Raw genomic sequence first — 24,436 nt, 5'->3', positions numbered from 1 at the left:
AGTCTGGGCTCCTGCTCTGCCAAGCGACGGATGATGGGGCCTCTGGGCGCCCGGCGCGGCCTGGAGTGGCTGCTGGGCCTCTACTTCCTCTCCCACATCCCCATCACCCTGCTCGTGGACCTGCAGGCGGTGCTTCCGCGCGATCTCTACCCCGTGGAGGTGAGGGCGCCGTCTGTCCTAGCCGCCGGTCGCCGAGGTTGGCGCCCCTCGGCGTAGCGATTGCCCCGGCGTCCCCGTGATCTCCCCGCCTGCCTGGCGCCCCGCCTCGCCCTGGCGCCCCGCCTCGCCCACTCAGGGTTCCCTCCTGCCTTCCTTGGGTCCCGCCGGCGCTCCGGCCCCTCCTTACCCTTCAACGCGACTTCTTCCTCGGGGTTTTCTTTGTCTCTCCCAGCCGCTTCCCCAAGGCTCCTGGGGCCAAACACCTTGCTCCTTTTAAAGACAGTTCTTCCCTGGGTTTAAGACTCACACACCCCAGCTCTGGTCAGTTGTCAGTATTTGAGGGAAGTAGCCTGGATGAACCAGTGTCTAAATTATGGACACATGTTGGATTTGTTTTCAAGTTGTGTTTCTTGGGAGAGCTTTAAAAATACCGACTAATCCCAAAGAAATAACGCAAGTAGTATTAGACCCCTCTAAGGGACATTCGCAGAGCGTCCTGATTTCAAGATTAGGATCCAGCAACTTCAAAAGCTCGTAAGTAAACGACACCTTTTCAAATCGGCCTTTTTTATTGGGTTTGAGCAAGAATGAGCATCTGAGTAGAAACGGGGGCGAAAGCCCCATTTCCTGGTTGTTGGAGAGCATTCTTTACCCCAAACTTTAACTTTTGCTTTAAATGCTTTTATTTATTGAGTTTTTATTTTCATGTCTGGACCCTATAACCTTCTATCACGGAATTCCAGTCCTCAGTTCTACACTTCTCCAATCTGTCTGCAGAACTATAGGCAAGCCTGACGTGTCTACCTGAAGATTTGATTTTACCTCTGTTTCTCCTTAAATGCTTTTTCTCTGCAGAGCAGGGGTTCTTAACCTGAGGTCCATGAACCCCTAAGAGGGCATGCAAAATTGTGTGTGCCTTGTTTTCCATAGCTTCCATCAACTTTTCCAGGGGTCTGACCCTCCCCAAAAGGTTAAGAGCCACTGCTCAACAATAAACCCCCACTCCGTAGTCTGGTTTGTTTCTAGCTCCAAGCATAAATGGGAAGACCTCTGACCTACCTTTTCCTGGGAAAAGTGTAGGTTGTGTGTGGCAAGAGCATTGTCTGGGGACGTGGTTCTTCCAAGAACTTCTTGAGTTCCTTGGGCAAGTCAGGGCTCTGTAGCTTCAACTGTCAAGTAGGAGAGAGATGAGTTAAATCACAAGCTCAAACATATACAAGATGTATTAGTTTCCTATTGCTTCTGTAACAAATTACAAAAATACAGTGATTTAAAACAACCCGAATTTATTATCTTTCAGTTCTGGAGGTCAGAAGTTTGAAATGAGTCTTGTAGGCCTCGTTCCTTCTGAAGGTCGTAGTGGCGGATCTGTTCCTTGCCTCTTCCAGTTTCTGGTGGCTGTGGGTGTTCTTGGCTTGTGGCCACATCACATCAATTTCTGCTTCGGTCCATCACTTTGCTGCCTTTTCTTCTTTAGTCCAATCTCCCTCTGCCCAACTTTTATAAGGACACTTGTAATTACATTTAGGGCCCACCAGATAACCAGGATAGTCTTCCCATCTCCAAATCCTTAACTTAATCACATCTGCAAAGTCACTTTTGCCAAATAGGGTTACATTCATAGGTTCCAGGGATTAAGATGTGGATGTCTTTGGGAGCCATTATTCAGCCTACGACACAGGCCCAGGTGGTACATGATCCTTCTAAACAGGTCGTCACAGCTCCGCATTAGCCATTAGTTGCCTTGAAGAAAGGAGAGCCATGTCTGTGCAAAGTCTGTGGGGCCAGCAGAACTCAAGCAGGCTGCCTGTTCACAGTCTCTGATGTTATGAGTCCCTTTAATACTAGGCAGTCATAGGACTTCCCTGGTGGTCCAGTGGGTAAGTCTCTGCACTCCCAATTTGGGGGGCCCGGTTCGATCCCTGGTCGGGGAACTAGATCCCACACGCCTGCCGCAACGAAAATCCCAAGTGCTGCAACTAAGACCCGGCACAGGCAAAATAAATACATACATACATACATACATACATAGCAGTTATGTTACTCCAGGTAGCCAACCGTTCCAGACTTAACAGCTGTTGGTTTTCCTATCTTTTGTGAATGTGCCATTCCCACAAGTTCTTGCTCTCCACTCACAAAATACAATTAAAATGTTTCCAAAATCATAAAGACCCCATTTAAACTTATATATTTGATTTGGTAGTTTTCTCAACTTTATTTTTTTAAGTTGACTTGTTGTAAAAGGTCAAGGGCCAACATAGGCAGGATCTGACCAGAAACTCTGTAACTGTTTGTGTGTGTGTGTGTGTGTCTGTCTGTCTATGATACTGTTTAAAGACCTTAGTAACACAGGGGCCACCCAGCTTGGAAGGCCTGTGTCTCTATTCACCCTTGTTGCTTTGGGGTGGGCAATGATGGTTTTGTTGCTTCTGTATGGGGAAATAATAATAAAAGCCCTGAGTTATTTTCACATTCTCTTTGAAAAATGCCAAATTTTAACATCTGTTGTGTTTTTCCTCCCTAAATAGAAGGAATTTCTCCAGAACTAAAAAGCTTGTGGAGATCACATAATGGTTAGGCTAAAATTTGCAAATATCTTTCTTGGTTTGAAGCAGGTCAACACTTGGAAAAACTCTTACTGTGAAACAATAAGAATTTAGTTTGGATTAGAACATGGAGAGGATGGGAAGCATTTTGTAGTATCATCTGCAGCTGGGTAGCATTGCTTCTGTTAAAATACGGGAAAACAAGTGAGCATCTAAATGCTGAAAGTTTGTGCGCTCGTTCTAAGAGGAGTGCAAGACTGTTCAGTAGCAACTTCGGTCTAGAAATCCATGTGCGTAGGCCAGGTGAATATTTTAATGGATAACAATGATAAGTTGAGTCAAATGTGAGTCAGTTATAAATGGAAACAGTTTTATTTGGGGGGGTCTTACCTAATAATTATTAATGACCAGTTGCATGCTGAGATTTTAATAGGATTAAATTGAACTTCTCCAAATATGTATTACATTAAGTAATCTTAACATTTACTGTGTGCTAGCCATTGTTCTAATGACTGTAAGTATTAACTCTTTTTATCTTACCAACAGCGAGGTAGGTACTATAACTGGGAAACAAGTTCAGTGAGATTAAGTGCTTTGCCCAGAGCCAGTACTCAGAGCCAGGCACTCAGCCCCTGGGTACCATGCTCATCACTCTGCTTGGGGGTTAAGGACGTTGACCCTCCACAGTCGAAAATCCATGTACAGTTTATAGTCAGCCCTCCATACCCACGTTCCTATCTTCAAATTCAGCCAGCCACCGACTGACCATGTAGTACTGTAGTATTTACTGTTGAAAAAAACCGCATATATGCGGACCTGCACAGTTCAAACCCGTGTTGTTCAAGGGTCAGCTGTGTTTTAAATTTTGCTGTTATCATCCTGCAGCCCTTAGAAATTACAGTGTTGTACAAATCTGCCTGGATTTATGAAATAGGTGAATCTGAATGTATACGAATTAAATAGAAAGTGAAGTTCAAATGAACCAGAATGCCTTTTTTTAAAAAATAAATTTGTTTTTGGCTGCATTGGGTCTTTGTTGCTGCGTGTGGGCTTTCTCTAGTTGCAGCGAGCGGGGGCTACTCTTCGTTGCGGTGCGCGGGCTTCTCATTGCAGTGGCTTCTCTTGTTGCAGAGCACAGGCTCTAGGCGTGTGGGCTTCAGTTGTGGCACGCCGGCTCAGTAGTTGTGGCTCGCAGGCTCTAGAGTGCAGGCTCAGTAGTTGTGGTGCACGGGCTTAGCTGCTCCGCGGCATGTGGGATCTTCCCGGACCAGAGATCAAAGCCATGTCCCCTGCATTGGCAGGCAGATTCTTAACCACTGTGCCACCAGGGAAGCCCAAATGAACCAGAATGCCTTTTAAATTCTGCAATAAATCTTTCAAAATACATCCTTCCAATTTTTTTTTTTAAAGTAAATCTAGAAAGCAAAGAAGGATCTTAAAAAATTTAGTCCAAGTTGCTTGTTTTACAGATGAGAAAATAGAGCCCCGGAGAGGTGCAGTGAATATTTATGAATATTTTCTACCACATTACCATCCTGAAAAGTGCTTAGAAGGAAGCTAAGGATATTGCTGTGAATTTAAATTTCAAGTCAAATTCAAGATCACTTGGTCAATAAATTGATTATCTAGCTAAGGCCTTTTTGTAATTAATATTATGCTAACAGAATGTTTGTTTCTGGATGTTTGCTTAAAGCTCACTTGCAGCACAGAGGCCTCTATTTCACAATAGTGAGCCTTTATCTTTAGATTAAAAATTAACAGGGAAAATATCTTTGGATTTTCCATTGTAAGCCAAATGCTCATCTTGGAAGCTGTCTTGATTTATCATAATATCAAGATGCCATCTCCAGGAGGTTAAATGTGAAATGTGACAGACCTTCAGTAGTCTATGTAGTGTGGAGAGCCCTAGGCTCTGGGCTCTTAAAAGAGCACAAAATGGGCAGCCTCAAACCCTCCTGCTTCCTTCCCCTGCCTGCAGCCTCGTCTATATGGATCTGCATCTTTTGATTTGACAGTGTCATCACGAAGGTGGGGCCCAAGCTAGAACTGAGACCACTCACTCTCCAGAGTGAGGCAGAGTCTGTTCCTCTGCAAATACACTACTGATCTCCTAAAAGAGAAAAAAACTTTAGAATTAGGGGGGTAAAGAATGACAAGGAACTTGAGATTTGGGGATAAGTTAGATTGTCTAAAATTGCAACTTCGCAGAGGTTAGATTTACCTCCCTTACACTTCCCCCCGCACCTCGCCCCCCAAAAAAAGACAAACTGTATTTGAGGCAATCTGGCCCTTGGAGCTTGCTGTGCAGTTGCTATTTTTTTTTTTTTTTTTTTTTTTTTTTTTTTTTTTTTTGCAGTTGCTATTTTGAAAGGACAAACGTCAGGATGGTTTTCACATCATTTCTTTATAAAGAAGGCTATTGTTGGCAGATACTTCACGTTTGTGCGTTCAGCTGAGAGCCTACTAAGTGCCACATACTGTTGCTCCTGACAGTATCCACACCTGGACATGTGTTATCACAGACATGCTGGGTAGCACACGGGCTGGAAGAGCTGAGGAAAGCTGCTGGGAGAAGGTAACATTTCAGTTAGAGCCAGTGAGTTTTTATTAAATGACCATCTAGGCTGCACCACAAAAGCCAGCTGGGTGTGCCGTCTGCTGCCAAGGGAGCTGGGTAGTGAGAGGCTCTGCCAGCGGGTTGGACCTGCTGAAGCCTGTCCTGCCAGGTAGCTGTATTCATTGTGATCCTCATCTTTTCCCAGCTGAGAAACCTGCGGCAGTGGTATACTGAGGAGTTCAAAGACCCCCTGCTACAGAACCCCCCGGTGTGGTTTAAGTCCTTCCTGTTTTGCGAGCTTGTGTTTCAGCTGCCTTTCTTTCCTGTCGCAACATATGCCTTCTTCAAAGGTTAGTAAATGGGGAAATCCCATTTTTGCTCTGAAACCAGGTCCCAGAAATCTTTTGGGAAAGTTTTACCAAGGGAGAGGGGAGTGGTCCCTGGAGGCTGTATGAGGGTGATATAGGATTGGTGGGAACGGCCAGGATAGATCTTGTATAGGGACATTAATGTGGCTCAGGCTAGTGTCTGTGGTCAGCTGGGCTGCAGGACTGCCTCAGTCAACTGGAAATCTCTCACACACATGAAACCTGAGGCTACTTTCAAGTTTGAACTTTTTCCTTTTTATTGTCCCTCCCCCCCCCACCCCCCCAACAGAATTTCTTTTTTGTCGGTGCGTTTACTTTTCTGCTTTGGGTGGTATCATACTGGCTTTTAAGCAGTAGCATCAAGCTAATGTCTAAATGGCTTAACTTCTCATTTAAAAATTATTCTTACAGTGTCCCCATGACGAATGCCTTTAAAAAGAAGGTGGCCATACCAGTGTTCATGGTAACTAAGCTTGTACAGCTTCTCTCCCACTGGAACCCCCAAGCCATCTCTTAGCAGAATCTCTTGATCCCTCTCACCTATATATAATTATTTAGCAAAGAGATGTTGCTGACAGGGCTGCCCCCGCCTCCTCCCCTTCCCCCAATTGCATTTTAGACCAACCTGGTTTAACTAGTAATGGCGATTTAACTGCCCTAGAGTTTTTCTGAATTAATTCTGACACCACCCAGTGTTCTTTGGCAGTCAGTGGCTAGGGCTCCAGCTGTCACATAAGTCTGCACCTTGGGCATTATTATATCACATCCAGTTTCCACTTGGTGGAAAAGGAGCTAGAATGATTCAGCTGAAGGGAGCAGGCAGAGACAGGGTGGAGGATGCTGTGGACATACCTGGAGCCATGAGCAGATCTAACCCTTATCTCTTTCTCTCCTCGATGACCTCAGGAGGCTGCAGGTGGATCCGCACCCCTGCAATCATCTACTCGGTTCAAACGATGACAACTCTGATTCCAATCCTCTCCACATTTCTACTCGAGGATTTCTCCAAAGCCAGTTGTTTCAGAGGACAAGGACCTAAGACTTTCCACGAACGACTATTCCTTATGTCTGTCTACATGCCCTACTTTCTCATCCCTCTTGTACTTCTGCTTTTCATGTTGCACAACCCCTACTACAAGTCTGAGGAGAAAAGAAAGAAAAAATGAGGAAAAATCACCCCGGGTCCAGGGGAGAGGTGACCACGGGGCAGTTTCCTGTTGGACCCAGTACCAGGAAAATGCTCAGAACCCATATTTTCAGTAGTATTTGAAACACACCAGCAGCAACACACAAGGCCAAGGCACTGGCAGGAGGCACATCAAACCCTCGTCTTCCAAGGGCACTGGCATAAACAGACCGATCACCTGAGGATGAGCAGAGGGGTGAGGGCTAGGTTATAGGGAAGTGGTGCCAAAGGCCTCACTGTGTGCCCAAGTGCCATTGTAGGATTACTAAAGGCAGGACCAGACCAGACACCAGATAAACCTCCAAGCAACACGGCCTACTTGGCATGTTCATGAGTCATTTGATCCACAGTATACCTGTGACTAACCCTTTGACTCATGACTCTACAGCGTGTCACTGGGGTGTCTCAGGCCATTTTTAAGCTTGAAGCTGTGCCTCTGTGATGTTCATTAAAAACTGTTTTCTTGTCCCCACACCTAGGTGGGGGTGAGCTATTCTGTAAGAGGGTTAAACTTAGTTTTCCTTAAACGTTCAACCTTGGCATGACCTTCAGTCAGAAATGGGTCACATTGGAAGGTGTACTGTTCCCGTCTTAAACAGGTTGTCCCAGGAGAAGAGATTTTTTAAAGTCTCCTTGTTTATGCTCTTCCCAAGCCTCAGTCTTCTGTTACTTTTTACAGACCACCTAACATAAGTTCCTTTCACATCTGGTGTCTCAAACCTGCGCTGGAGGTGTCCCTCCTACTGGATAACTTCGTCCTACCAAATAGTTTAATAATTCCTTCCTGTCTCATTCCCAGTCAAAGGCAACGGGTGGCGGGGAGCTGTGCATGACAGGTCCAGAGTGTGCATATAGGGTCTCTTCACGTTAGTACTTGGTATTCTGCTAGCTTTCTCTAAATTCATACTCGAGGCCAACTCAAAAAAAAAAAAAAAAGAAACTTGTGAACACACATGGAAAATGGTAGATGCTGGTTCTGGTTAGTTCCCCCTTTTTGCCTGTTTTGCTTACAAGCCCTAATGGTCTGATTGTTGGGAGCATCGTCTGACTCCTGTGTCTGGTCAAAATAAAGGTAGCTGCTGACCACTGCCTGGTTTGTTTTGTGGACCAGGGGCTAGAGAGCCCAGGGTTCTCTTACAAAGGGTTAAATGTACATTTCAAGGGCACCAGGAAAAGAGGTAGATCAAGCCATTTGAAAATAATAATTTATTGCTTTTCCTTCCAAAGCTTTGTGAATTTACAAAAAAAGTTTATAGGCCGCTCAGTTCAGACTGAGAATGCAAGAGGTGAGAACCTGGACCACAGTGGCCACTGGGTGTTCGCCTGCAGATAGGCACTGACGTCTGAAACAAGCTCCCCCAGATTTGTTTTATTGCCTTCAGAGATGCTGCATTCCTCACACACCATCTCACACAACACACTTGGGTCATTAGTCAAGTCACTGGATTGGTACAGAGGTTTTTTTGTTTTGGGGGTTGTGGGGTTTTTTCTTTTTTTTGCCCTCCTGCTAGAAAATGAAATTTTCAGTTCATTTCTGAAAAATAAATTGGTCAATAAATTCATTTTGTTCTGCTTCTACTTTACACAGAGCTTCGTATTCAACCCGATACCTGAAAAACAAAATTGTTAGAAGCCCTCAAAATGGATGAAATAAACCATGGACTTAATTCTTCTAGAGTAGAATGTTAAGTGATTTAGATGATTCCAAGAAACGGTGTGAGTTCAAAATGAAGTTAGTGAGGGCAAGAAAGAGAGAAAAAATAAGAGGCAAAGCCCTACCTAGGGCCACCCATGAGAAGTCTCCAGCCCTGCGAGTCTTCCTTTCAGAGAGCCAGCCAACTCTGGACACTCACTACCTGAGTGTTCGTGCTCTCAAACTACTAGAGGCTGTCTGATAGTGACATTTTTTTCCCATGAAATGTAATTTTATTTTTATTTTAATCAGGATGACAAGTTAAGACACTATTCCTGGGAGAACGATGATGAAGAATAAGGACAAGAGGTGACCATTCGAAAAGGAAAAATAGAACTGCAGTTCAGTAAAGAACCTGCTTTATGTCAGAACTTCTTACCTTTCAAGCTGCATTTTCTTTTCAGCTATTAGTGCCTGGAGTTGCTGCTGTTGGGCTTCTCTCTGTTTTGCTATAGATTTGAGCAAGTTCCGAGCACCAATGGCCTAGAAAAACACGATACTGCCAAAGAAAGCCATGGCTTCATTAAAGTCCTCAAGTGGGGAAGGGACGCTGCCTGGGGCCGGTGGAGGGTGGGGCGCAGCGTGGGGAAAGTTGAGCCTCAGAGCTTTAGGAGTCAGTCAGAAAGGCTTAATTAACCTCACGATCCCAAAGTGCCTGGTGAGAACGGAACTGCAGCTCTGACGCAGACCTAGGAGTGTCCCCAGAGCCTGGCACACGGTGGCCCATTTGGTGTGCCATTTGTGTCCTTTGCCAAGTCATCTACACTATGCACGCCTTCATTTTTTCATTTATAAAATGAGGGTAAACACCTATCTCAGTGATGACGTGAAGATTAAAGGAAACAATGACTGAAAGTACACTGGCATATAAGAGTTCAATAGTAGGTTAACTGGACCAGGAATTATTTCAGGTGTACAACATAATCATTCAATATTTGCAAGGCTATTCTTATTTAAAATCTTGTTCTAATTAAAGAATCCCCGCCCACCTTCCCCTACCCCCAAATAAGTCAAGAGGGCAGAAGGATGAGAGGCTAGTGAACCAGGCCAAGATTTAGACAAAACTCATGCTGATCTTACCTTCATCTTCTCATTTTCTGCTTCTTTTGCAAGTTGGTCAACAAGCTCAATTAAACCACCAACTATTTTCTGAAACTGGCCAATTTCTTTTGGGGAAAGAACAAAACAATGTTTTATTTTCTCAGCATCACCACTCTCCCTCAGCATTCTCTTGCAGCAAGAGGGCAGGGCTAACTGCGCCTTCTAATTTGTGTCAGAAAACATTTGGTGTCTGACACCCTTGGTCTGAACCTAGAGAAGCGTGGCCAGGTGCCCAGAGCTGGACTGGGGCGTATTTGGATCTTGAGGCACAAAGGGCTGTGTTCATGAAAGAACCGCCTCAGGACGTGAACACTGCCTCTAGACAAGCCTCAGATAAGACACTAGATTTCAGTTAATGGTGGGGTAGGGGCTTTCCACCTATGACCTGAGCTAATAAAAAGCTCAAAGCATTTAGGGACTTAATCTCGCATTTGCTTTTTTCAATGTCCTTGGGTGTAGTGGAACCCCATGTTACTGAGGAGTAAACTAAGGCCCAGAGGGTAGGACGACGTGCACACAGCAATCAGAAGACTGGTGAGAGAACCCACGCTACCTTTCACCAGTCAAGCTCTCTCCACAGCCTACAGATGTCCAAAAGCTCAGAAATCCCTGCTCTAGCTAGATCTGCTCTGTATTCACTGCTACTGGGTTTGCTTGGCTGCTGGGACAGAAGGCATCCCGGGTATCTCTAGCTAAAAAAAATGAGTCTTTTGAACTGCCTCTAGAAATTTTCACTCCAAATAATGGCAAGTCAGGGACTTCCCTGGCAGTCCAGTGATTAGGACTCTGCACTTCCACTGCAGGGGGCACGGGTTTGATCCCTGGTCAGGGAACTATTTATTTACTTATGGCCATGCCCTGAGGCATGGCAATCAATCAATCCATCAATAAAGGCAAGCCGGGCACTGAGAACACTATTTCTCCCAAGAAATCAAATCATAACTCCACTTCCCACCCCCAAGCCATAGTTCTGAAGTTTAAGGTTCCTGAGATGGCATATCTAAACAAATACCCTCCTCTCTCCATTGCAGTGTTTGTTTTGATTGGTGCTCTGGGACTACACAAGAAGGCAGGTAGACAAGGTGGGTGGCACACGGGAATTCATGAAGGCCAGGCTCAACCTTCTGGGAGCCAGCAGCTCCACTGTGGCAGGGCCAAAAGCTGCAGTCCGGGGGTGGGGGCGGGGCACAAAGCTGAGTGGCACCATGTCTCCCCAGATGACACTCACTGTCCACAAAGTCCTTGCACTCTTCCTTTAGCTCTATGGTCTGCTGGGTAACCTCTGGGTCCAACACCCGCAGCTTGTTCAGCTCATCAAAGTGCAGCCCTGCTTCACCCAGGATGTCCTTGGCCATGGCTGTAAAGAAACCAGCCCCAATCCCCGATCACTTCCCAGCCACTCAAGGAAATGCCTCCTTCCAGCCCAGCCCCACTCCTGGCCCCGGACACCAATGCCAAAAACCCAGATGTTCCAAAGGCTCCCCCTTCCCTCTGCCTCTGCCTCTCTCAGCCTCACCTGTTTCCTTTCCAGCTTCCCTAGAGAAGAGCAGTCCTGCTCTGAAGGGGTAACAGTGTCAGCCAGGAAGAGGTGTGTCATAGGAGCAAGGGTCAGGAAAGAATAAAGTCCAGTTGCTTGTCACAGGCATCGTTCATTCAACACACATTTCTTGAGGGCCTACTACATGCCAACACTGCTAGATGCTGGGGGTAAAGATGAGTACAACATGGTGCCCGCCCTGGAGGAGCACAGAGTTTAGCTGGAGGAAGACAGACATGTACACTGAAAAATAATACTGTGTTAAGTGCTTTTACAGAAATATCACTAAAGCGTGGAGGAGAATAGAACAGTTAACTTGGGGTGAGGAAGTGACATGTGAACTAAGTTGTGAGCCATAAGCATATTTAACCACAGCTATGTACCCAAAAAGACATAAAAAAGCTTTTCAAATATAGTACAGGAACAACATAAAAGACAAGTAAAAGAAAATCTGAGTGAATTAAAAATTAAGGTTAAAAAAATAAGAAGCCAGGTGTAGGAATATTACCCAAAATGTACGCCACAGGCACAGCTGCCTGAACTGGGACCCAAAGGGGTCAGTCTCTTTCTAGCAGAAAACACAAAAAGAAGTGAAATATCATCAAGAACATACCGATAAGGGCCAAGGAAAGGCATTCCAAGCAGAGAAAACAGCCTGGACAAGAGCATGAAGCCACTGGAAGGGCCTATCCTGCCTAGAAGATGAAAAGACAGAGGATGGAGCCGGAAAGGTCGGATGGAGCCAGATCAGAAACACCCTGTGTGCTAAGCTAAGGAGTTTGGCTTTTTTTTTTTTTCCGTAGACAAGAGAACCAGCAGAGATAACTTCTCCCTTCCCAGGCCACCTTGCATTCCTGGTCCAAAGGATGCCTCAACTCTGGGAAGGAAACACTGAAAACTCACCCTCGTTCTGGCTTAAACACACACACAAAATAAAATAAAATAAAAATAAGAGAGCACATACCCTGTCTAAAAAGGGAGGCAATGCTACTGAGGTCTAGCCATTGGCTGCTATACCAATTCCCACACCCCAGGTGTTCCGAAGGCTACCACAACCTGGCCCTGCGCCAGCCCTTCCCTCCCACCTCCCCCAGCCTCACCTGTTTCCCTTCCAGCTTCCTTAGAGAAGTTCTGTTCTCAATGGGGTGATTCTGCGAGTGACTTCCCGGGGTAGGTGTGCCATAGGAAGAGCAATGGTTAAAAAGACTTAAGCTCCATTCTTGCAAGAACTGATTTTCAAGAGGACCAGAAATCCAGATTAATATATGAAATCTGACTTTTAAAGGAGAGTATCTAATTCAAAACTTTTAAGCAAGGAAAAAAAAAAAATCCAACACTGTGTGGGCCAACTAATGTATGTTTGGCTGTGTATGACCGTGGTCCAAGCCTTTGGCCTCACTGGAGCCCATTCAAGTAAGTTGGCTAGCATCTTCATTTTGAAACATTTTAATCATCCAGAGCTCCCTTATAATTGGGCTTTTAAAAAAGATCTGTCTTCTTATTTGTTCTATTTACACATATAGTCTAAGCATTTAACACCTACCAGCTGATTAATTAGAACAACTGCTTCAAGTAACCTGAGGGCACAAAGATCTGCTTCAACTTCCACTCTCTTCCCTGAGAGCTTGCATTTATTCACAAACATCTACTGAGTCCCTGCTCTGGGGATAGAGAAGTGAAGAAAATGCTTTAATGCTTTAGCTTCTGACCTCTGGACAGACAGTAAAAAGATAATCATGAATTGTGATAACAGTATGAAGAAAAGCACATGGTGCTACGTGAAGCCGAAGCAGGAGGACATAATTCATATGTAAACAAAATTACAAAAAACATTTGTAAACAAGTCTTCTGAAAAAGTGACACTCTGAGACCTAAAGGGTGTCCAGAAGTTTTTCAAGTTAAAGGGGGAGGAGGTATTCCAGGCAGAAGGAAAAGCATGTGTGAAGATGCTGAGGCTGTGAGAAATGTGATGTGTTCCAAGAGCCAAAAGCCTAGCGTGGTAGAAACACTGAGCAAGGGGAAGAGAGAAACGGGATGAGGCGAGGTGGGGAGGCTAGGGCTAGATGGCAGAGGGCTCTGAAAGCTGCAGCAATGAGCCTGGATTTTCTCATAAGGGTAATTAATGGGCAGCCCGCAGAGTGGCATAGTCAAATATGCCTTTTAGAGAGATCACTCTAACCCAGGATGGAGAATGGGTTGGAGGGAATAAGAGGATGGAGCTACAACTATCTTGTTCATCACTGTTACCCGAGCATTTGGCATGGTGCCTGCACAGAACTGGCACTCAGCAAATGTCTGTGGCATGAATGGCTGTGACAACAAACAGAGCAAGCTATTTCAGTAACCAAGGCTTGGAGCTGAAGAAAAGTGTTCCGATTTGAGATGTTTTGTAAGTCGAGTTGATAGGACTTAGTAAAGGATGATTGAATGCAGGGGTTTGAGGAGGAGTGAAGGAGAGTCAGGCAAGATTCCCGTGTATCTGGCCGGAGCCAGCTGCACGGTTGGAAGGCACATAGTTGAATGAGATGGGTCAGACCGAAGAGCAAGTGTAGGCAGAGGGTTCACAGCCGACTACGGCATTCTCTCCCAGCTACCACCACACGCGCACCTGAGGAGCACCGAGCACAAAAGCCGGACTAAGCTCCCTGAAGATCAGGGTGGTAACGCGCTCTCCATCCCCCGGGCCCCCGGGCTCTTCCGGACCCACGCTGGGCGCTACGAGCAGGCTCCATCCGTGGGGTGTGGGGAAAATTAGGAAGACCTGGGTGATGGAGCTGGCTGTCTTCACTACGTAAACTCCTTGAACTTATCTGAGCCTCAGTTTCCTCCTAAAATGGTTGCGAGCATCAGCGCGTAAAGCTCCAGGCCCTAGCCGGGGGTAAAACCGGTCCCAGAGCAGGGCGGAATTCCCACGTTTCTTTCACCCTGGGAAGGCTTTTCCTCGGGCCGCGGGCCTGTCAGGCTCATCTTGCCCCGGGCCCGCCCACGTCCCCCGACCCGAAGTTCATGGCTTACCTGTTTACCCCGGCGGCGGCGGCTGCGACCCAGGCTGACGTCGACAGGCAGCTTCTCTCTCCGGTCAGTGGCAGCCGGCGCCCTGCTCGCCAGCCTCAGCAGCGGCCACGGCTACAAGACCTGTTTACGCCTAACATCACTTCCCGACATCGTAAGCCCGTACACCCGCAGAGCCTGCTGGGAAACAGAGGCCTGAGAGGAGAGACGGCTGCCTACAAGACCCAGAGGCCTTTGCGCCGGAAAGGCTGCCGGAAGTAGCTGTGCGCTCACCGCGGGATTCTCTCAGGGGCTCCTCCCTCCGCCCTGATTGGGTGCTGGGCCTGCCCCGCCTTATAGTCTCAGGCTCCCGCTGGCTTGGGGCGGAGTCCGCGGGTAGAGGATGGGAGTTTAAGGCCCGGGATTGCTGGAGGGCAGGCGGACACAGTCTAGGGGCGGCACGGTGTCGACTTGCAACCCAGCTGAGAGGAGAGGCGCCACCTGGGAGGGTGAGAGCCGAGCCGGCCCATGCCCTAGGGGAAGGGATGGACGGGTCCTGGGCTGAGCAAAGAGAGTCCCTCCCAGTCCTGGGGAAAAGGCGTGGGACGGCGAAGGGAGGTGGAGAGCTGAAATCCTGCCCTGGGGGTGGGTGTCAGAACCGGTCTTGGTTTCTCGATAGTAGGGAAGGGTACGGGCTGGGGAAGACTCTACAAAGGCCACGGAGAGGTTGGGTCTCGATGAATTTCCCCAGACCCTTTGGATAAAGCATAAGATTTACACGTTGGGTTTCTGCTAGATCCGCCCTTTCTAACCAAGATCGGCTCCTCCCCTCGCCATCCCCAGTATGACGAATTTCTGGGACCTTCTTTCCTTAGGACCCCACCTTGTAACACCGCCGTGGTTGTTTGTCCTTTATTCGTCTTGGGTTGCCATTCGCTTCGCCGAGTGTGACACGGATACGCCCCTAGCATCCCCAAATATCCACACACAAAGTCCGGAAGGAAGAGCATTGAGGCTCTCAGTGGAAACTTCATTCTCACCGGAGTTACTTTCTGGGGCGTCACCTGCCACAGGATTCCTGGAACCCATTGGCCTGGGCGGAATCTGAGCCGGTGGAATCTGAGCTGACGTCATCCAGGGGCTCAAAGCAATTGCTTTGTAGGAAAAGAATAGATTAGCTTGGATTTGTCTTCCTCTGTTGGCAGCTGCCTAGCCTTTAGTGAGCTCCTTTTCTCTGATCCTGGGGAAATTGGGCTAGACACAAAATACATAGGGAATTTGTTAAAACCTGTTAAGGAGTGGATTTATTCCTTTGGGGTGGGCAGAGGAAGGTTAGGTGACCTCACACTATTCAAGTTTACTTACTGATTGAGCAATCTGCTGGTGGGGGCTTATCTCATACGTACATGACAAGCCACCAAAGGAATTCAGTATTTCATACAGCACCTGCCCTGGGCCTTCCTCGGACATTCCTCCCAGGGACCTACCTAAATCTTTTCGGGGACAATTTCAGTCTAACAAACTGACAAATACTTTTAAATGTGCATAGCATTGTGCTAAGCACTGTTTGGAGAGTGGAGCAGTAAACGTGGGAAAACCAGTGCACTTCTGGGTTACACTTAAAAGAGATAACGAGGTAAACTTCTGCAAGTTGTGATGATGAAATGAGGTCATTTCGCTTTTTTTTTAATTTCATTACCAGCACTGCAGTCCAAGCCTTTATCATCTCTTACCTAGACTACTGCTTCCTCCAGTCTTCCCACTTGGTCTCTTGCACCCTTGCGGTCCATTCTCTACACAGTAGCCAGAGTGATCTCAGATCATATCACTCCCCTGCTCTAAACCCTACAATCGATTCCCATCGCAATTAGTATAAAATCCAAACTCTTCAATATGATCCGGCCCTTGCCTTCCCTGAGTTTACATCCAGCCAACTTCCCCCTTCTTTCTATGCACCAGCCATCTTGGCCTTATTTCTGTTCCTAAAATTTGTGTCTGACTGAGGAACTTTGCACTTACTCTTCCATCTGTCTGGAATGCTCTTAGAGCTCAGCTGGAAAGTCACCTTCCCAAAGAGGCTTTCCCTGGCTCCGCATCTAAAATAGTACCTCTTCCTAGTCACTCTCTGTTTTATTATCTTTATTATTACATTTCTCACCTTCTGGAATTGCCTGCTTATTTATTCATTTTCTTGTTTGTTGTCTTCCCACTAGAATGTAAGCTCCACGAGGCTGACTTGTTTGTTCTCTTCTGTATCCCCAGTACCTGGCACAAAGCCAGGGGCATGATAAATGCTAACGCTTATTGTTTTTTTTCTTGTTAACTGACATTATCATGCTTCTTTGAACTCCTTGAAGTCAAGGACAATATCTTTTCATCTCTTTATCCCTCCTGCTTAACTTGGTAGGTACGCAATATTGTTTTATTGACAAATGAATTAAATGAGCTGATATATATTAAATGCCTAGAATAGTACCTGGAACATAATAAACATGCAAAGAATGTTTGCTTTTTGTTTTCGTTCAGTGAATGAATTTTAGCGATTCTTTAGAAAGCCAAAACACATATAGAATTAGATCATAAGGGGTGATCTGGCTTTGCCCTTCTCTGCTTTGCTTGCTTCTCCCTCCTGTGAACTCCCGTCAGTGTTTCAGTTTCCAAATCACCTAATTGTTTTTAAATTTATCATCTGGTCTTTTTTGGCCCTTTCTCCCCATTCTTGTTGGGCAGGAAGAGAGAAGGAGATAAGGCTGGACCTGTTCTCAGGAAAAAGAAGCAAAAATAGCCATCCTGTAGTTGTTCTATCCTGAAAAATGGTGACAATTTCAGGAACTTGGGATAGGGCTGATGCCAAAAAAGGTGAAGGTCAGGAAACCTTGGGGGGAGCTAGGGTAACCTCTGCCAGGAATACTGGCCAGCTTACTCCAGCCTGGCTCAATCCATGTTCTCCTGAAGCTGCTGTTACTTGCCTTCCTGAAACCAGACTCTGGATGGTGCTCAAAGGAAGCACTGGTGCAGGCTGCTCCTGAGCCTAGAATCGTTAGAAAGGAAGTGTATCCTGTCCCTCAGACTCCTGGGAAACTCCTAGGCTGGCTGGATTCCCAGTAGGTTTGGCCGGAAATCTTGGATCCTGGGAACACTGAGAAGAAAACAACTGGAATCTGACTGGTGGATCCCCAGGGTGAGGACTTCTGCTCTGCCCAGTCTGTTCCTGGAGCTGTCTTTGATTAGCTCCAAGAGTTTACTTGGCCTCCTTGCCACCCAGAGCTGGGCCAAGTCTCAGGGAGACTGGTGAGGTGACCAGCATCGGGTTCTGGGAGACTGTGCTCCCAGACCTGGTTCCTGGTACCATGAAGAACAGCAGGAATGTCTTTTTTGCCATTGCCTAGGGCTTTAGCCTCGCCAGGGAGACTTGGGCTCATAAGGAGAGAATGACTGGATGGTCAGTGTTTCTCTTCCTGTTGCCTCCTGGCTGAGGGCTCTCCTCTGCTGACTCCTGTCTTCTCTCCCATCTCCTGCTCACAGCGCTGAGAGTGTGAGGCTCTGGCCTCCACTGGCCACTCACTCGTGACCCTTCCACCACGGCGGGGCCTTCCAAGCCAACCTCCTGCCGTGTGGTGATCTACCTGCAGCGGGAGATGTCGGGGGATACCTGTCTGTGCCCAGCGTCAGGGGCCAAGCCCAAGCTAAGCGGCTTCAAGGGAGGAGGCTTGGGCAACAAATACGTCCAGCTCAATGTGGGTGGTTCCCTGTACTACACCACCGTGCGGGCGCTAACCCGGCATGACACCATGCTCAAGGCCATGTTCAGTGGGCGCATGGAGGTGCTGACCGACAAAGAAGGTGAGGTGCTGGGGCTTGTTGGGTGGGGTGGGGAAGGAAGGAGAAGTTCCTGAGGAAGTGATTTCAGGGCGTGGCTCAAGCCTGGCAGATCTGGAATCTAGATTCATTTTTCCTGTTCACCTAGTGCAGGACTCCTTCACCTGGAGTTCTTAGTAGAGCTTCAGAATTCTTTGAAGTTATACATAGAATGTTGTGTATTTACATATTTTCCAGGGAGAAGATCCATACTTTTAAAATATTCACATAGGACTAGATTCTCAAAAGAGCCATTGCCATAGTGCCTGGGCAGCGGGCCAAAGGCGAGCAGGGCCAGGTGTTTCTGTGTTGCCGGGAGGTGGGCCTGAGCACTCCTGAGCTTAGACAAACTCTGTGGGCCTCCGCAGAGCCTGGAGGGCCTGTGTCTCCCACGGTATGTGCCAGTTCTTGGCTTCAGGGAGGAGGGGTGAAAAGCAACCATGGACTTAACAGCTGGAGGTTCTGTTCCCACTCCCGTTACCCAGTGCTGTGGGCTCTGTGCCCCTTATCACCTGCCACCAGGCTCGTCAGGTGGCCTTTGCCTGCTACCTGCTCTGAGGTACCTGGAGGCAAACAGTAACCCTCTGGGGCCTGTCTGAATCCCTAGGTTGGATCCTCATAGACCGATGTGGAAAGCACTTTGGCACCATTTTGAATTACCTCCGAGATGACACCATCATCCTCCCTCAAAACCGGCAAGAAATCAAGGAACTGATGGCTGAAGCAAAATATTACCTCATTCAGGGGCTGGTGAACATGTGCCAGACTGCCCTGCAGGTACGGAGGCAGAGTCAGCCAGGTTGATGAGGTCGGGATGGGCCCCCTCCTTCAGGGAGGTAGGGTCCAGTTCCTGGAAGGCTACGTGTCAGTACGATTGATGAATCCAAACCTAGTTAGACACACCAGCTGTTGCCCAGGCCAAGCAAGCCGGCAGCCGGTCGTTTTATAAGGTGACGGACTCAGGCGGTGTGAGTAGACCGTGCTTCTAGTTTATCTGCCTGGATATCTGGATTTTAGGCTTCTGGGAATGGGGGTCTGCTTGCCAGCTGGCAGTTCTATTGCCAGGGGCCTCCTGTCTCTACCTGATGCCTCCTCAACGAGTAGGGGGTGGCCATGGCAGCGGGGCTCTGACGGCTCCTGGGGAAAGCCTGGCTAAGCCTGGCAAACAGAAGATCTCGAAAAAAGATTCTTGGCTGTGTGTCACCCAGGACAAGAAGGACTCCTACCAGCCTGTGTGCAACGTCCCCGTCATCACATCCCTGAAGGAAGAGGAGAGGCTCATCGAATCCTCCACCAAGGTACTGGGACTTCCGAGGGATCGCCGAGGGCCGCGGGCTGGGGGTGTCGGGCCGTTGGCCTTCATGCTCTCTTCCCTCACAGCCCGTGGTGAAGCTGCTATACAACAGAAGCAACAACAAGTATTCCTACACCAGGTAGGGGGGGCACCTGATGAGGGGTGGGGTGCACTGCCCAGGGAAGGGCCATAGAAGCAGCGGGGAGGGCTGAGCAGACAGAAATCGGGCAGCAGACCCAAGGGAGGCCACCTGCACGCCTGGCACAGTTGGCGTGAGTCTGGGTCTCGGGAAGAGAACATAGTAGGAGGGAAATCAGAGCCGAGGCATTTGGAACTCAATGTGGGGCCCTGGCTGGGATGTAGATGGGACTGAACATGTAACAGCCTCTTAACGTGTGTCATGTTAGGCAGCGGGCCAGGTGTCTTCCCTGCATTCTCTATGGGCTGGAGGAAGGCTGGGAAGCCAAGGGGCTGGGACTCCTCCTCAGGCAGCCCTCACTCTTCATAGCTGGGCCAGTGTCCCCCTTGTCCCCCAGTGGCCTCTCAACAGGCCATAGTTAAGTATATGCAGGAGGCTGCAGGCTCGGAGACCCAAACCCTCTCAGGGACTCCCCGTGGGCAGACATATTGCCAGCGTCACACCCCACAGCCAGGGAAGGGGGTCCTCCTGCTGAGATGGCAGCGAGCCTCCTTCCTTCCAGCCTGGTAAGAGGAGACCTCCCTCCCTCAGTCCTCTCTGCTTTAACTTAAAACCAACTCACCTCCTTTTCCTCACAGGCCCCCAAACCCGAAGGGGGCCCCATGACCCTTTCTCTCGCTGTCCCTCTGGCATCTTGACTCTTCCTCCTTTCATGAGCACGACAGCGGAGGGGAGGAGAGATCCCGGCCAGCACCCGCCCCTTGCTGGGACCTCCCTCACTCCCAGGCCCCCGGGCCCTCACTGATTTTTCAGCAACTCCGATGACCACCTGCTGAAAAACATCGAGCTGTTCGACAAGCTCTCCCTGCGCTTCAACGGCCGTGTGCTCTTCATCAAGGATGTCATCGGCGACGAGATCTGCTGCTGGTCCTTCTACGGGCAGGGTCGGAAGCTGGCAGAGGTGTGCTGCACGTCCATCGTGTACGCCACCGAGAAGAAGCAGACCAAGGTATGGGGCTTCTGCCGCGTGAGTGGGGCTGAACCTTTTGCCACCGGGCATACATTTTGCTGTCTTTCCCAAACTTGCCGTGATGGTGCTGCTCAAGGACACAAGCCAATGCGTGGGGTTTAGGGAATGGTATAGAACTTTGCTTTGGTCAGCTGAGAGGCAGGGCTGTTGACCAGCAGGGAACAGCCTGATGCCATGGGAAGGACCGGGTCTTTGGAGTTGGCCCAAGTCAGATCTAAATTCTGGTCCCACCATTTATCAGTTTTCTGATGTTGGATAAGCCATGTAAACCATCTGGACCTCAGTTTCCTCATTAGAAATCTGAGAATAAGAGTGTGAATTTAACAGAGCTGTTATGAAAATGAGACAGTTCTTAGGAGAAGCAGTGCAGGTTAGTAGAAATAGCTGTTCAGATCTCCTCTGGCCCCCGCTGGTTGGGTGTTTCTGGTCAATCAGCTTAGCCTCTGCAGTGACAACGCAATGCCAGGCACATGTAAGGGATTTGATAGGAGATAGCTAACTCTCTTTGCCCCGGCTGCAAGCAGATGGTGCCTCCCTGGAGAACAGCTGTGCACCCGCACCCCGCCGCCAGTGTGTTTTGGAGACGGCAGAGCATTGCTGGGGTGGAAGGGCAGCTCATCTCAGGGAGAGCTGTGTGCACGTGAAGGCCTCAGAGCAGCCAAGCTTTTCTTTTTCGTTTACTGTGCGTCAGGCTCTCTGCTAAGCATTTGGCATCTTTCATGTAATGTTCACAACAACTCACTGAGGTAGATGTTAACATGTGGAAACTGAGGCACAGCAAGGTTAAGTCCAAGGCCCCACAGCTAATAAGTGGGGGAGCTGTATTTGCACCTAGGCCTGACCACAGAGCCAAGGCCATAACCTCTACACACACTAGTCCATTGGTCTGGGATTGGGTGAGGCAGGGGGAGGGTGCTAGCGTTCCGCGTCTCTGTGTCCGTAGAGTCCGTCTCCTCACGCCTCCTTCAGAAGAAGACCCCCGCCCTCCCTCTTGAGATAGAAAGTCATGTCTCTTGAGAGAGTTCTGGAGGCCTTATGGAGTCAGCACAGGGCCAGGGGCCCTGACATGCTGCTCCCTCTTTGGGGTAAAGCCTCATTCGGTCCTCTCGTCCCCCTTGCCCCAGGTGGAATTCCCAGAGGCCCGAATCTATGAGGAGACACTCAACGTTCTACTCTACGAGACCCCCCGAGTCCCTGACAACTCCCTGTTGGAGGCCACAAGCCGGAACCGCAGCCAGGCGTCCCCCAGTGAAGACGAGGAAACCTTTGAACTGCGGGACCGTGTCCGCCGCATCCACGTCAAGCGCTATAGCACTTATGATGACCGGCAGCTCGGCCACCAGTCTGCCCATCGCGACTGACAAGACCCTCCCGGAGTCAGGGCACGAGATACCCTGTCTCCTGTCTTGTGGAACCCCGCCCCATTGGCCACCCCACGCTGCTGCTGGCTTGGGTCTCTGCTCCAGCACCCAGAGGCATGACAGGCCCTGCCTGGGAGGTCAGAGGGCCTGAGCAGGGGAGGGACTGCGTTTCTTTTCCTAGCTCCCTGAGCACTTCAGGATGACTGAGTCCCAGCCCCTTTGCTCAGCATCTCCCTTTCTGCCACAGGGAGCCGCTGCTGCCCCTGGGCTGAATGGACTGACCTGCCCACCCCCCTGCCAAGAGCATTCCCCGTGGCCCTTCGCTGAGCACCCCTTTGCTCTGCTGAAGGGCTACTTTAGGCCTCAGGGGAGGCCCATGGGGAATGGGTTCACTCTGTGGGGAAGGTGGCTTCTGGTGCTGTGGAGGCCCAATTTCTTACCGAAGGTGGGGCTTCTTTTTTCCTAAGGTGTTTAAGCACAGGCTTAATGAGTTTGGTTTTTAAAAAATAATCTAGGAAATGACTAGTTTTAAGTCTAATAATGAGGAGACTGGGTATTTCTGCTCCAGGGTTCCAAGACCCTGGGTAAAACAGAACCCTCGGCCCTTTTGATGCCTTTGGGATCTGTTTCTGTAAAGCACTTTGTACTTTTATTCAGGAGATTTGTATTCTGCCCTGACCCACGTCATCCTTCTCTGATCCTAACCCCCTTTTCCCTGTAGAATCAATCTGAGGGAGGGGAAAGAAGCAATAAAAAAAAAAACTGACCATCTTTGGCTTTGCCAAACTGGCCAAGCAGCTGGCCCAGGGAGCACTGAGGGGGTAAGGATGTGTGAGTTAGGACCTATGGTCCTCATAACACCCCTGTAAGAAAGGATACTTTGCCCCTACATCTTAGGGTCACGTGCTGACTTCTAGAGTCTTCCATGATTGGTCTTTGATTCTCTTGCCCTTGGCTCCAAGGCATGCTGTCCTCACTCTAAACCCAAAGAGCCATCATGCGGGCCGGGAGCTGCTTGCAGCCAGGAGCATGAGCTGCAGCAGGAAGGCTGCGGAGCCCGCGGGCACCACACCTGCCTGCCATCAGCTGAGGACAGCAAGCGCAGAGCCCCACGTTCCTGGAGGCCCTGTGCAGAGGCGGCTGTGCTTGGCCATACATCTCCCTGCCCTGCATCCATGCTATTGGTTTTGTGTCCTGGCTGCGGAATGGTGGTTCTGCCCAGTGGTGAGTCCCTGAACACAGGATAATGTGAGTAGCCTAAGAGCCTTGAAAGGTTTCTTCATTTTTATTGTTGGGTACTTGGCTGTGGAGATGCAAGCACTGGCTCTTGGGCAAGGGTGCAGGTTCCTCTTCAGGGCTTTGGTATTCATTCCCTTCTGCTTGGCTTGGCCCTTAGGAGGCTGCTTATCCGAATTCTTTTCCAAAAGAATGCCGCCAGTGAGGGAGCTGTTCAGCCAGCCTAACAAAGCAGCATAGCACTTGGCAGTACCCACTCCGTCAGGAAGGGACATAGCTTACCAAGTTCATGTCTCTTTACTCTTACTATAGCTAGGTGGCTCTTCACGGCTGACCCATGAGCCTATGGGCAAATGACAGGCCAGGGTTAGCAGACACTCACAAGGACCTGAAATGACATGGTGGGGCAGGGGAAAGGTGACTTTAATTAAGCGTTTTTCACTTGTCGCTGTCTTGAACGTATAAAGACTTCAGGTGAGGCACCTTGGTGATCAGCTACAAACGGTTCTTCCAGCCTTCACTGGAGTAACAAGATGAAGACAAATCCATTTCTTTGACCGGATTCTGGCTTTGGCTTTGTGGCTTTCCCACAGCGACTGGAATGCTTCTGCTTGAGGGCCCTGGTCTGTTTCCTCAGCTGCCTTCCTGAAGCCCTTTAATACTCAAAGTCCCAGCTCCCCACTGAGGCATTTTAATGCTTGTCCTTTGACCTCCCCAGCCCCTGTAGCCTCTCTTTACTGCTTTGACATTCAGATCCTCAGCTGTCTCAGTGGTGAGTAGTCTTTCTGGGACTCCGGGCACTTATGTTGTCCAATTGAAAATATCTCTTTGGTCTTTAAATATTGAATACTAACATTGAACTCACTGAAGTAATCTTAGCTTTTAAAATCAGACTGTGGTGTAAGGGTTTGGGGTATTTTCTTTGAGTTTCCCAGCCCCACTTAGAAAGCAGCTCTCGGCTGTGTGAATTTTTCAACTCTGAGCAGCCCAGGGGAATGTAAACAAAAAGTGTGGATGAAGGTCAAACCTTCTTGTCAGTTTCTGAGACAACTGGAAGCCTGCTGTTAACTACATGGACCAGGATTAGGTTCTAATCACTCTGTTACCTGACCAAGTTCTGCTTAAAGGATGGCACAGGTCCTGACATGACAGAACTCCTTTATCATGTAACTACAATTCTTTGTTGCTCAACATAGGTGATGGAAAAATACACTAATTTCTAATAAAATTGTGTTACACTTCAGTGGTACAGAGCTGTGCTTACAGTGAGTATAGCTTGGTCAGCTCGCTGCTGTGGACATCATAATTGTATTTCTGTTCACCACCTGACCTTATTATGTTCTCACTGGGTCCTATGCCCCATTGCACTCAGTTGCCCTG

At 48.6% G+C, this 24,436-nt stretch overlaps 3 protein-coding genes across 4 annotated transcripts; 2 read left to right on the top strand and 1 right to left on the bottom strand.

Annotated features, from left to right (window-relative positions):
- Positions 1–25: 25 nt before the first annotated feature.
- TMEM97 (transmembrane protein 97) lies at positions 26–7,902 on the top strand. Its single transcript, XM_004314034.4, has 3 exons — positions 26–159; positions 5,468–5,612; positions 6,537–7,902. Exons 1-3 carry the CDS (start codon positions 31–33, stop codon positions 6,794–6,796), a joined length of 534 nt encoding a protein of 177 aa, XP_004314082.2. The 5' UTR covers positions 26–30; the 3' UTR covers positions 6,797–7,902.
- Positions 7,903–8,003: 101 nt separating this feature from the next.
- On the bottom strand, positions 8,004–14,346 carry IFT20 (intraflagellar transport 20). The gene is given in 7 exon segments (XM_073797213.1): positions 8,004–8,426; positions 8,889–8,992; positions 9,590–9,675; positions 10,839–10,967; positions 11,127–11,154; positions 11,157–11,311; positions 14,163–14,346. Coding segments are annotated over 6 exon segments (480 nt in total). The 5' UTR covers positions 11,208–11,311; positions 14,163–14,346; the 3' UTR covers positions 8,004–8,344.
- A 158-nt stretch (positions 14,347–14,504) lies between these two features.
- Positions 14,505–24,299, top strand: TNFAIP1 (TNF alpha induced protein 1). 2 transcript variants are annotated; one of them, XM_004314031.4, is made up of 7 exons: positions 14,505–14,647; positions 17,664–17,981; positions 18,604–18,773; positions 19,205–19,294; positions 19,377–19,429; positions 20,243–20,438; positions 21,584–24,299. In XM_004314031.4, exons 2-7 carry the CDS (start codon positions 17,777–17,779, stop codon positions 21,818–21,820), a joined length of 951 nt encoding a protein of 316 aa, XP_004314079.1. In that variant the 5' UTR covers positions 14,505–14,647; positions 17,664–17,776; the 3' UTR covers positions 21,821–24,299. The 2 variants fall into 2 exon arrangements, with proteins under 2 accessions (XP_004314079.1, XP_033704024.1); XM_033848133.2 differs by lacking the exon at positions 14,505–14,647 and adding an exon at positions 15,791–17,319.
- Positions 24,300–24,436: the final 137 nt, after the last annotated feature.

The sequence above is a fragment of the Tursiops truncatus genome, chromosome 20, assembly GCF_011762595.2.
Source record: "Tursiops truncatus isolate mTurTru1 chromosome 20, mTurTru1.mat.Y, whole genome shotgun sequence".
Classification (NCBI taxonomy): domain Eukaryota; kingdom Metazoa; phylum Chordata; class Mammalia; order Artiodactyla; family Delphinidae; genus Tursiops; species Tursiops truncatus.
Note: the sequence above shows the minus strand (reverse complement) of the source record. Positions and strands in the feature narration are given on the sequence as shown.

Coding starts and splice junctions, on each gene's coding strand:
- TNFAIP1 (XM_004314031.4), top strand. CDS start 17,777: ATGTCGGGGGATACCTGTCTGTGCCCAGCGTCAGGGGCCAAGCCCAAG. Junction 19,295..19,376: donor TCATCGAATCCTCCACCAAG/GTACTGGGACTT, acceptor CTTCCCTCACAG/CCCGTGGTGAAGCTGCTATA. Junction 20,439..21,583: donor CCGAGAAGAAGCAGACCAAG/GTATGGGGCTTC, acceptor CCCTTGCCCCAG/GTGGAATTCCCAGAGGCCCG.
- TMEM97 (XM_004314034.4), top strand. CDS start 31: ATGATGGGGCCTCTGGGCGCCCGGCGCGGCCTGGAGTGGCTGCTGGGC. Junction 160..5,467: donor GCGATCTCTACCCCGTGGAG/GTGAGGGCGCCG, acceptor ATCTTTTCCCAG/CTGAGAAACCTGCGGCAGTG. Junction 5,613..6,536: donor AACATATGCCTTCTTCAAAG/GTTAGTAAATGG, acceptor CGATGACCTCAG/GAGGCTGCAGGTGGATCCGC.